Source organism: Telmatherina bonti (genome assembly GCF_933228915.1).
Source record: "Telmatherina bonti genome assembly, chromosome: 11".
Taxonomy (NCBI): Eukaryota; Metazoa; Chordata; class Actinopteri; order Atheriniformes; family Telmatherinidae; genus Telmatherina; species Telmatherina bonti.
In genome coordinates, this window is record NC_136629.1 from 4,115,508 (window position 1) to 4,128,757 (window position 13,250).

General features: G+C 45.3%; 1 protein-coding gene across 1 annotated transcript in view; it reads left to right on the plus strand.

The window, feature by feature from the left end:
* The window catches only part of LOC306762817 (melanopsin-A-like), a gene marked incomplete at its 3' end in the record, with an annotated part of 64,043 nt that overhangs the window by 20,058 nt on the left and 30,735 nt on the right, over nt 1-13,250 (plus strand). Inside the window, exons 2-4 of the mRNA XM_079249440.1 lie at nt 7,366-7,508; nt 11,295-11,428; nt 12,907-13,110. Of these exons, the coding sequence (XP_079105566.1) occupies nt 7,372-7,508; nt 11,295-11,428; nt 12,907-13,110 (475 nt within the window). The 5' untranslated portion in view covers nt 7,366-7,371. The remainder of the gene's footprint in view (nt 1-7,365; nt 7,509-11,294; nt 11,429-12,906; nt 13,111-13,250) is intronic.

Genomic DNA, 13,250 nt, shown 5'->3' on the forward strand with positions numbered 1-13,250 from the left:
GGTAGACCACGTCCACCAGCAGGGACAGGTAGACCACATCCACCAGCAGGGACAGGTAGACCAGGTCCACCAGCAGGGACAGGTAGACCACATCCACCAGCAGGGACAGGTAGACCACGTCCTCCAGCAGGGACAGGTAGACCACATCCACCAGCAGGGACAGGTAGACCAGGTCCACCAGCAGGGACAGGTAGACCAGGTCCACCAGCAGGGACAGGTAGACCACATCCACCAGCAGGGAAAGGTAGACCAGGTCCTCCAGCAGGGACAGGTAGACCAGGTCCACCAGCAGGGACAGGTAGACCAGGTCCTCCAGCAGGGACAGGTAGACCAGGTCCACCAGCAGGGACAGGTAGACCACATCCACCAGCAGGGACAGGTAGACCACATCCACCAGCAGGGACAGGTAGACCACATCCACCAGCAGGGACAGGTAGACCAGGTCCACCAGCAGGGACAGGTAGACCACGTCCACCAGCAGGGACAGGTAGACCAGGTCCACCAGCAGGGACAGGTAGACCACATCCACCAGCAGGGAAAGGTAGACCAGGTCCACCAGCAGGGACAGGTAGACCAGGTCCACCAGCAGGGACAGGTAGACCACATCCACCAGCAGGGACAGGTAGACCACGTCCTCCAGCAGGGACAGGTAGACCACATCCACCAGCAGGGACAGGTAGACCACATCCACCAGCAGGGACAGGTAGACCAGGTCCACCAGCAGGGACAGGTAGACCACGTCCACCAGCAGGGACAGGTAGACCACATCCACCAGCAGGGACAGGTAGACCACATCCACCAGCAGGGACAGGTAGACCACATCCACCAGCAGGGACAGGTAGACCACATCCACCAGCAGGGACAGGTAGACCAGGTCCACCAGCAGGGACAGGTAGACCACATCCACCAGCAGGGACAGGTAGACCACATCCACCAGCAGGGACAGGTAGACCACATCCACCAGCAGGGACAGGTAGACCAGGTCCACCAGCAGGGACAGGTAGACCACATCCACCAGCAGGGAAAGGTAGACCACATCCACCAGCAGGGACAGGTAGACCAGGTCCACCAGCAGGGACAGGTAGACCACGTCCACCAGCAGGGACAGGTAGACCACATCCACCAGCAGGGACAGGTAGACCAGGTCCACCAGCAGGGACAGGTAGACCACATCCACCAGCAGGGAAAGGTAGACCACATCCACCAGCAGGGACAGGTAGACCACATCCACCAGCAGGGACAGGTAGACCACATCCACCAGCAGGGACAGGTAGACCAGGTCCACCAGCAGGGACAGGTAGACCACATCCACCAGCAGGGACAGGTAGACCACATCCACCAGCAGGGACAGGTAGACCACATCCACCAGCAGGGACAGGTAGACCACATCCACCAGCAGGGAAAGGTAGACCAGGTCCACCAGCAGGGACAGGTAGACCACATCCACCAGCAGGGAAAGGTAGACCACATCCACCAGCAGGGACAGGTAGACCACATCCACCAGCAGGGAAAGGTAGACCACGTCCACCAGCAGGGAAAGGTAGACCACATCCACCAGCAGGGACAGGTAGACCACATCCACCAGCAGGGAAAGGTAGACCACATCCACCAGCAGGGACAGGTAGACCAGGTCCACCAGCAGGGACAGGTAGACCACATCCACCAGCAGGGACAGGTAGACCAGGTCCACCAGCAGGGACAGGTAGACCACATCCACCAGCAGGGACAGGTAGACCAGGTCCACCAGCAGGGACAGGTAGACCACATCCACCAGCAGGGAAAGGTAGACCACATCCACCAGCAGGGAAAGGTAGACCACATCCACCAGCAGGGACAGGTAGACCACATCCACCAGCAGGGACAGGTAGACCAGGTCCACCAGCAGGGACAGGTAGACCACATCCACCAGCAGGGACAGGTAGACCACATCCACCAGCAGGGACAGGTAGACCACGTCCACCAGCAGGGACAGGTAGACCACATCCACCAGCAGGGAAAGGTAGACCAGGTCCACCAGCAGGGACAGGTAGACCACATCCACCAGCAGGGAAAGGTAGACCACATCCACCAGCAGGGACAGGTAGACCACATCCACCAGCAGGGAAAGGTAGACCACATCCACCAGCAGGGAAAGGTAGACCACGTCCTCCAGCAGGGACAGGTAGACCACATCCACCAGCAGGGACAGGTAGACCACATCCACCAGCAGGGACAGGTAGACCACATCCACCAGCAGGGACAGGTAGACCACATCCACCAGCAGGGAAAGGTAGACCACGTCCTCCAGCAGGGACAGGTAGACCACATCCACCAGCAGGGACAGGTAGACCACATCCACCAGCAGGGACAGGTAGACCACGTCCACCAGCAGGGAAAGGTAGACCACATCCACCAGCAGGGACAGGTAGACCACATCCACCAGCAGGGACAGGTAGACCACATCCACCAGCAGGGACAGGTAGACCACATCCACCAGCAGGGACAGGTAGACCACATCCACCAGCAGGGACAGGTAGACCACGTCCACCAGCAGAAATGGAGAGAAATAAACACCACCCTGACAGAAATTACAACAAAGATAAACTTGTGAATAAATGAGAATTCTCCACCTCTGATGTGTTGCATCACTTCTAGACGTAAAGCAGCAGCGTTTGGTTCCAACAGGATGATTGACAACACAATCATTCAGATTGGATGATGACACGTTACCATTTAGTAGCATGTTATGTAGCGTCTCCACTATCTGCACACATCTGCAGCTGTACAACAGGTTTCCTCCTGGGCATGGAGGCACCTCCACCTGCCTCCATCTGCCCGATGGCCGCTACACCACGGCGTGTCTGGTTGTGGAGAACATAGTTTTGTTCTGCACTCTGGGTTGGGAGAAGACGTGAGCAGCCCTGACCTTAAGATAACCAAGAGGTGTATCTTACAGATCAGGTCTGGGCTTGCACAATCTCTCTGTTAAAGCTTGGCCGACATGTTTTTCACCATCTTCCTCAGACGAGATCAATGTTGCTGAATTCAGTTTTACAGCGTTTTATTGTCAAATGTGTCTGAGACAATAATGTGGCAACTAAAGATAAATGTCTAGCTTGTGACAGAAAAGTCATTTTTGTTTGCATGAGAAGAATTTCCACCTCGTGAGGGACTAATAATGTTAATGGATGAAACATGACAATTTCAGCTGTTGCTAATTGAATTAACTTAAGTGGTGTATGTGAATTGTCCTTCTGTGAAATATCTAAAGACCAATAAAAGTGTGGTTCTCTGAGGCTCTGATGAAAAAATCCATCCTGACTTTCTCTTCCACAGACTGCAACCATACCATGACTAGTGGGAATGACTGAAATCTCTAATTTGAAAAACTCCTGTTTGTTTATTCTCTGATCGTCTTCGAGCTTGTGTTAACCATAACCTTGACATCCTGAGCTGAAACTCTTTTTTCTGCTTCTTTTTCCCTGTCCTCTCTGCTACTTCCAAAGTCAGTTGTTTCACAAGCTTTTCACATTCTTCCACTGTTAATCTTCTTGTAAATTTATACTTCTTGCTCCATTTCCTCTGAAATTTTGTGCTGCCTGGGAAATTTTGTTCCACGAACTTACCAACTCCCTCTAAGGCAGTCTTACTGTTTTTTGTTCCCATCATGACAACTTGTGCTCTTTACAGATTACGTGTCTGTTAGAGCGTAAATCAACTCCACTCCTTTCATGTACTTCACATGATCAGATGTTTTTAACACCGTCCCATGATTCCACGAGAGTGGCACTCACACTCACAAACTCTCCTTACACATACACACACATGCGAGGTGAGAAAAGGAGGGAAGGAAAAAAAAAAGAAAGACCTAACTCTTGCTATAGGCTCACTTCCGGCGGAGCTACCAACACATTTTTAACCTCCTTATTCGGCGGAGATGCCGTTAACCTCCTTAAAGAAAGGCGGAAAAACCTTCTTGCTAACTAAATTTATTAGTTAACGAACCTCTTAACCTCCTTAAAGAAAGGTGGAGAAACCTCTTGCTGATTAAATAAATTAGTCAACGAACCCTTGTGTTAACTAGCTTAAGTAGTCAACCAACCTCCTTCTAGGCGGAGATGCCTCACTTAGAAAGAAAGAAAGAAAAGAAAACCCTTATCTCACCTCTTCACATCGTCTGGCTCCAGATGTTCAAAATTCTATCAACCGATGTCCAGTGAGGAAAGTTGGGTACATCACCAGCCAAGTGACGAATTCACGGCACAGGACTTTGTTACAGGACGCACTCACGCCCCGGCTGTCGACAGACTAAACGACGTGTCTCCCCCTCATCCTCAGCTGTCACCGACCTTGGAATCCGGCTTCAGAAGGACCAAATATGTTAAGTTTAAATCCTGAACATCTTAACATAATTATCATTAAATAAGAGGGAAGCCAGACAAGACGATCTTGTTTAACTTGCAAGGAGGCTCATCTCAGAAGTCTGAGCTTCAAAAATCCCCCCAAGCCATTTATAGAAAGATACTACATGACATTCATACAAGTTGATACAATTCAGTGTGTGTGTGTGTGTGGGGGTGTGTGTGTGGGTGTTTGCTTGGTTCAAAAGTCCAATGCGTATGTGTGCTCTTCTCAAAGATACCATCCTGATAGGAACCAAATGTTCATCAAATTTGGTCAGACCACTCTGACCTTGCACGTCACTGGAATGTCCTGTTTATCCAAACAGCACACAGAGGAAAACTTTTAACTGGTACGTGAAGGTTAATGATGTAAGATTATGTACATGATGTAAATGATGTCATGTAAGATTATTAAAAGATTATCATCATATGAACTGAAAATATTGTAACTGAAACAATGTAACAATGGTGTCTCCTATAATTTATTAGAATAAATTAATTGGAAATATTAAGTAATTTATTAAAGTAGATTCATTAGAAAAATTATTTCCAATTCATCATTCAAAGCATCTGCAGCCACTTGTCCTTCAAATTATTAATAACATCTTTAAAATGATTTATTGAGATCATCTTTACCATTCAGCTAATTTCCCATCTTGCACCAATTAGAACAGACAGACTGGTTTCCACTGCTGGAGAATTTGCAGACAGTAAATCCAGGCAACAGGCAGAAATACAACAGGTTTTGTTGTATAATGTAGATGTGAAGGTAAGCTTAAACAGGTACTAACTGGCACAGTGTAGCAGGACAAAGTGTAGCGTTTCCATGCTAGCAGAGATAGCAGAGAAAATCCATTTTAAATGGAGGTTTAAATGGTGTTTACCATCTTGTTTCTGTTGACAGTGTAAAAGTATGATCAATTTTGTCTTTCTGCTGCTTCCAAAAATAAAGCTTTGATAAATTATATAGACAATATAGTAATCAATACACATTCTTTGACCATACTGAGGGAAAAATTAGGAGGAAAATTGATGTATTTGTCCTCCCTCTTGCCAGAACTCATTCAACTGGACTGACGACGCTGAGCTGTTTGGAACTATGGAGGGCTACATAAACCACGGGACTGCGTATCAGCGAGTTCAAAGAGTGTCGTAACTTTTTTACTAAATGGCACTGGGTGTTGCTACGTAAAGTGAGGGAAGTTTACCTCGAAGCTAGCTGCAGCTAGCTGTTGCTACGTAAAGTGAAGGAAGCTGGCTGCAGCTTCTCCTCCTCTCAGCCTCCTGTTTGGAGGCAGAAAGTTTAACAGCTGTTTCTGTCTGAGTTTTCAGACAGTGGAGGTGTTTAAAATATAAATGTAAAATACACTTGAGTTTGGATCACACAGAATATAAATATGTTTTACAGATTACATTTGAATATAACATGCAATAATGTATAAATAAATGTAATATAACAAAAGAAAAAAAACAGGTTTTAGGTCATTTTAAAAAGGTCATTTTGACCCCAGGCTAAATCTAGTTTCTGACCCCTGATATATGCTTTTATCTAAGTTGTTATCTGAAAAGATTAATTAGTAGTGATAAACAGATCAATTCTGAAATATCCATTTCTTCTATCCCTTCATTTATATAACATATAAGGGAACTTTTAGAATAGATTGGAAATACTTCTCCTACCTGAGCAACGCAGGTCACGCACTGCTCTGTGATCAGTCACATATATATGTGACAGTGTTAATTTGCACATGTCTGGGCTAAGCGCACGTTATTGCACCTTGACCTTACACCACTTAATAAAACACAAAAAATGCAAACGATGTTGCACTACTCTTGAAAAGTGACAGATTACACGATTACTCACCTGATTGGACAAGTTTTAGGTTTCACTTAAATACAGACGGACTGGAACTTTCTCACTGGATGAGGTAAATGCTGCCGAGACTGTGTATTATTACTAAAAGTGTGTTTTCTCAACAGCTCCTCTGCTCACTGCTCATAAGTTGTTTAACTGCCACCAGCTCTTCAACAAATTGGCTCAATGTGAGGGAGCTAAACCTTCTTACAGCAGACTCTAAAGCACAATAATTATGATTATTTACCACAAAGATGGTGATACAGAATATTGGTGTCTAGAGATTTTAGAGCTTTCTTGCGAGGAGATTCGGAAGGTTAAACCTGTAAAAGACCAACTTGTTGTGCAGTAGTTATGTGTAAAAATATTAGTGCAGATATGGAGGCACCTTCCATCAGCGATGTTCTATGTCTGAAGTGAACACACACCTGTGAGGGCAGTTTTTCATTGATTCATTGATAATTTACTGATTTTTACTTTGGGAAATAATGACTCCACATTGTTATTCTAAGTGGAAAATTCATGCTGAATATGAAAGAAAACGAAGTGATCAAAAATAGTCACTTGGCCCATAAAAGATGAATTTATGGAATAAATACATTAATTTGATAGTTATATCACCTTCTTTGTTAGTATACAAAAATAATTTGAAAACATCTATTTTCAGTGGGATCTTGGTAAATTGTCCTGTTTTGATTTTTTTTTTTAAATTCTATTTGTGCTGTTTAAGCATTTAGCACTTGTTTTTTTTGTCATTATTTGTATCTAATTTATGCTTCATTGTGTGTTTTTTTTCCCCCTGGTATAATCAACTAAATTTATTCATATATTTAGATTATGGTGAGGTTCTCTATAAGCCCGGCCTCCCCTGCACTGTAATTTATATTAGTATTTACACATACTGCACATTATTTGAAGTTTTCTTCCTTGTTTTTTATTATTTTATTTTTTTTATGTATGTTATACTCTTTTAAAGTGCAAACTTAAAATAAATTGAAAAAAATATTTAGTATTAATTGCAGTTAATTATAGTAGTAATCAAGGACTAGTAAAACATCTTTGTTTACTTCTTTTTAGACGTTATTTATTTTGCTGCTACAGCGTCTCATCCAGGTGTCTGTTCTGCAGGTGGGGATGGTGCCAGAGGCCCCGCACCCCTTCCCAACCGTGGACGTGCCTGACCACGCCCACTACACCATCGGCTCTGTCATCCTCGCCATCGGGATCACTGGCATAGTGGGAAACTTCCTGGTGATTTACGCTTTCAGCAGGTACGGCGGGACACAACCAGCTTCCAGAAATAAACAGCTGTTTTCAGTAAATTTCTAAGCAAAAAGCAAAATCAACGTCTTTTTTTCAATGTGACTTTTTTGTCTGCACAGAAATGTTTGCTTTAATTTTCAGACAGTACATAATATTACACCAATAATGTTGCACCAGTAAGAGACTGGTCTGCCTGCAGTCCAGACCAGTCTCCCATTGAAACTGTGGAGCATCGTGAAGTGCAGAACACCACAAGGGAGACCCCGAACAGTTGAGCACCAAACAAGAGGAAAGAATTCTACATGCTTCAACAATCAGTGTCGACGGTTCCCAAACGCTGACTGGTGTTAAGGGAACGGTGATGAAACACAGTGAACAGACCCTGTCCCAGCTTTACCTGAACCTGCTGCAGGCATCACATTCACAATGAGGCAACGTTTGTGTTTGAGAACAACACAGTGTTTGTACAATTTCAGCAGGAAGATCTGGAACAAGCATAAATTACAGATGAGATGATCATGTACAACAATGTGGAAATCAGGTTTACTTCCCCATGGTTTGGTTATAAAATGTTGCTTTGCGCTTTAAAAGAAGTGGCTGGGGACAGCGGATGGGCGTAAACGTTGAGCCGGGCTGCGTTTGGGTTTAATCACAACCACCTGCTGAAATGATCGGAGAAAGGACCCAAAAGCAGCACAAGAGATCTGGGCAGATTGACAGTTTTTATTTCAGCCACTTGGTGAGGTTCAGTGCTGGAGTTGAACTCTGGTTCCCAATGAGTAGAGCAGAGCAGGGCAGAGTAACTTTCCTCTGGGCCGACAGAGTGGACACCTAGCACAACAAGGTGAGTGAAGATCCACAACTCACGGTTGGGGGTCCTCCAGGACAGAAACCCAGTAACCACTGGGGAGCAGGCTTCAAGGGCAAGGCAGGAAGCGGAAGTCGGGGACGGATCAGGTCGGTAACGGGCAGGCAATTGCGGTCGGAGTGCTGGAAGGTCAGGCATGAGAGCAATGACAATCTGGCAGTGAGTGAATGGTGGAGGCTGCATATATGCGCAGGCTGAACTGATGGGGATTGTGAACAGGTGGCAGAGGCAGGTGAGAGCAGTGAACTGATTAGGGGTGTGGCAAGCAGCAATGCTGGAGGAAGCAAGGCTGATTGTGACACCTGCTGAACTTCTGCCCCAACGAGTTGCCATCTCTGCTCAGAAAACAGCTTTGTCTGACAAACCATTTCTGAAGAAGCCTCTCCGTTTAAGAACAATTCGACTGACATATTGATCGGCCTGTTTCTGGGATGGGTATTGATCCGTTTCCTTCTACAATCTGGGCTGGTTTATGATGGCTGTTCCATTGACCAGACTTAACCAGCAGCTAAAGCAGGTCTGAGTGGTTGTTTTAAGTGTGAAGCTGAAACAGGCTCATGATTCTTCAGACTGAGAAGTCGCATTGATCTGCTCACACCTGATCAATTTGGTACCGCACCGAAAGAAAACTGAGACATCCTAATCAGGAAACAATGCAAAAGATTCTTAAATACACGTTACAAATTATTAAAATGCATTCAAATACGCAGAACGTCCCTTAAGAGTCGTGCACATAACACTGAGGATATCCACCATGGAGGTTCCTGAGAGGCTGAAACGCGGGAAGAAAAAAAACAAAAACCCCCCCCACATTCAGCTGAGAAAAAACATCCAAGAATGAAACAAATCTGGAACAACAGGTGGGAAATATCCAAGGAAGGGAGGGAATATGAAGGGAAGAATGCAGATGTCATGGTGTGAAGATGTTGGACCCACATGCAAGATCAAGCAATCTGGAGAATGTGAAAATAGTTTATTTGGTGAACTGAGGGGATGGTTCCGGAAAGACCCGAAGGCGGGGTTTTCTGCAAAGATAGATCTGAGTAATGGAATTATGGAATAAATCTCTGGGAAGTGAAGATGTCCCACTTGTTTCGGAGTTGCCGTGAATTTGGGTGATGTCAGGAGGTCCGAGAGGATGGATGTTGGCAGTGGGAGCCAGTGAGGGTCCTTTCGGTGGAGGGCGGATAGGCAGCGACAAGCTGATCGGATCCGGAGGATAGCCAGTGGAGAGAAAGCCAGGTTATTGGTAGGGAGTGGTTGCTGGAGATGATTGGCCGCTGGGAGGAAAATCACAGGGAGCTCGGGAGAGTCCACAAAGGAGTGTCTCTGGGAAAAAAACAAGAATTCTTAAAGTTTCTCAAGGGTTAGAGGATACAGGAATTCGCTGGAGGGCTTAGGTTTTACCACAGAGGCTCAACGCTCAAGCGACGAAGGACTGGCAATCAGCTGCAGATATAGTGCTGGTAGATGATCCCTAATTCAACACCCTCCAGAAAATGGTTCCTCTGGCTCCCTCTGGTGGAAAAATGCTTCACAGAACCCACACCCCCTGACAGCGGAATGGTAAACATGGATAAATGGATGAAGGATTGAGGGATGAAAGAATGAATAAATGAGGAAAGGAAGAATGGATGAGGGGACGACTGGGAGGATAAAGTGGAGATGAACTGAATGTGTGAAAAAGTTGTGATCAGGTTTTTCTCACTCTAGGAAGCCTCCATCTGCTACAATGTTATGAACCTGTTCATGCTGATGTGTTGCCATGGCAACAGACAACGTTCTGTTCGGTAAAGCTGGATCACCAAGGATGCCAAACACCAGATTATCTGAGGTCTTATAAGACTGTTCAATAGAATGGTTCGGAGGTCGGCAGCGCAGGTTTGTCCCGACAATCTGATCCAAACGGGTTGGAGCTGACAAGCAGAACCACTGACGTGTGGGGAAGGCTGGTGACTCCTGAGTCATGGCGTTGTGGGTCGTGACGTGGAGCGAAATGCAGCCGGTAAACTCTGGGGAAGAAAGAAGCTGATGGAAACCTGAACAAGCATGGCCGACTCTCAGGACACCGTAAAGTCCGAGTGTCCAGGCTTCTTTCCAAAGCCTTTTCTGTTTTGTTGTTCTGTATTTTTTTTTTTTTTTGTCATCAATATCCCGAAGACTGTTATGATGGATTGAATTATGATTGAATAATCTGCTCACACCAGCTGTGCAGTAACTGTGCTCTCAGATCTGCTTCAACATTTTATATGCACCTCCTGTGTTTTATGTTCCAAAATAAAAGTTCTGACTAAGCAGCTGAAACATGATGACCTTCCCTTCATCTTGTATATCCAGTTGTTGCTCTGTTCCTTCTTCTTCAGTTTTGTTAAATCATGTTTAATCACATGAGATTTCCAGCTCAGAGGACAGATTCTAGATCAGTTGCAGGACAGAACCATCAGTGACCCTGAGAACTGTACAATTCCTGATTTTCTTTCTCCATGTGTGGGGTCTCTACCAGATAAAAATGATCTTCTGATTTAAATAATCCTTATCTGTGTACCCAGTTTAAAGTGTCGTTAGCACGGAGACAGAAGGTAAAGCCCTAACCAGGTCATATGACAGAGTATAAATGTCCTGATTTTTGCCTCAGTCTGACAGTGAAACATGAAACTGCTCTTGATTTAACATTTCTCGGACATTAGCTGGCATTTAACTGATATTTACCTGAAGTTTAAATAATGTTGAATTGATGTTGAACTGCCATTTAACAAACATTTCACTCAGGTCAGACAGAATGGGGGATTTACTGAATCAGAAGTCAAAAAGCAAACAGTTGCTGAGTTTATAACCCAACAGCCTCCAAAGACTAACATGTTGGAGACAAACATGGTTGGTCACAGACAGAATTATTATCTAAAAGCCTTTTGTTGGTGTGCTGCAGGAGTCGCAGTCTGAGGACGCCAGCCAACATGTTCATCATTAACCTCGCCATCACAGATCTGCTGATGTGCATCACGCAGTCACCCATCTTCTTCACCACCAGCATGCACAAGAGGTGGATCTTTGGAGAGAAAGGTACAACAATGCACAGTGATCCCTCAAAGACATGTGAAAACAGTTTATCTGAAGAAATTGTCAGTCTGTTTACTTAAAAAAGAGAAGAAGAAACAACATAATGAAAAACAGCACAAGACCCAAACTGAATATTCCCTAGAAGGAAAACTCCTGCATCCACAGCCATCTGTAGACTGATAGGAAAGAAAATCTCTTTTGAGTTGTGTCATACAAAATGCAAAAATGGGCAAAGAGGTGGAGCTGAGAGGGGGTCTGTGAGTGTCATGGTGGATGATTGACATATAGCGAACTCTGAGCTGCCTGTAGCTAAGAGCTAACCGAGCTAACCCGGAGATAACAGGAGCGAACCAGCTAACGGAGGTAAGCGGGCTAAAGCTAAGTCACGTTGTTAGCCGGCTAAAAACCGCGGTTGTTCTACGTTCTTCTTACTTGAAGCGGGAGATTGGGTATCTGTCAATCAAAAGGACACGCCCATAAATATGCCGAACTTCGAGATTAAATTACTTTTAAACGGGCGAGTTAGAAAAAATTCACTCCCCCCACAGTTGTCATGAAGGTAAACCTGACCTATTAAACCAAAAATGGATTTTTGTACAAGGCTGTAAACGTGTTTATTCCTGCTGTAAACATGTTTATTTCTGCTGTAAACATGTTTATTTCTGCTGTAAACATGTTTATTTCTGCTGTGAAGTTGGTCTTTTTAACATGGGAGTCTATGGGGATTTGCTCTGTTTTGCAGCCCCTAGTGGATGAAGGGGGAACTGCAGTTTTATGCACTTCTACATTGGCTTCACTTTTAACCAGGCTCCGTCCATCTTTCATATATGGTCTATGGTCATAACCCACCTCTGCTGAAATGGCAAGCAGTCAGGCAAACAAACAAACAAACAGCTCTTTTATGAAGGAAATGAAGGACTGCAGGATGTGAACAGAGACATGGAATCATCATAAAAACTTTGTTTGACTGTCAAACAGTAAACAGGAAGTGAAACTGTGTGACATTTTGGCAAACAGATTCCTCTTAACCATGACTGCTGCAGTAACCTGGTTCTAGTGAACCAGCCACAGGGTCCACCAGAAGCAGCTACTGCTTTTTAAAACAGAGCAGCCAGCTGGTTTGGTTGGCCTCGTAGTGCCACCTTCATCAGGTTAGGGCTAATCTGAAACTGGTTTTCCAGTCAGAGTGGACTCTAAAGTGGTCCAAACACAGCAAAATGATCACAGATCAAGAAATGAATCAGAACTGGAACCATCACAGTCTAATGGGGGTTCGAAGCTGACACTGGTTTCACCAGTTTGTTTATTTAGATCCAATCTTGAGTTTAACATGGATGGATGGATGGATAGATAGATGGACTAACAGATGGATGGATGGATGGAAGGAAGGATGAATGGGTGGATGGATGGACAGATGGACAGACGGACGGATGGACAAATGGATGAAGACTACATTAAGACTGTCATGTTCTTCTCTGCAGGTTGTGAGCTCTATGCTTTCTGCGGCGCTCTCTTCGGGATCTGCTCCATGATCACACTGATGGTGATCGCCATCGACCGTTACTTCGTCATCACACGACCTCTAACCTCCATCGGAGTGTTGTCAAAGAAACGGGCTCTGATGATCCTCATGGCAGCCTGGGCCTACTCCCTGGGCTGGAGCTTGCCACCATTCTTCGGCTGGAGTGAGAAATGCACAAACACATGCACAGAGGAAGAGCAGGAACGTCATAAAGCTTGTTTTCTGTTGTTTGGCTGTGAGAGTATCTTAGCTAAAACAATTCACGCTGCAGAGAATTCACATTTCTAATGACAGGAACATAAC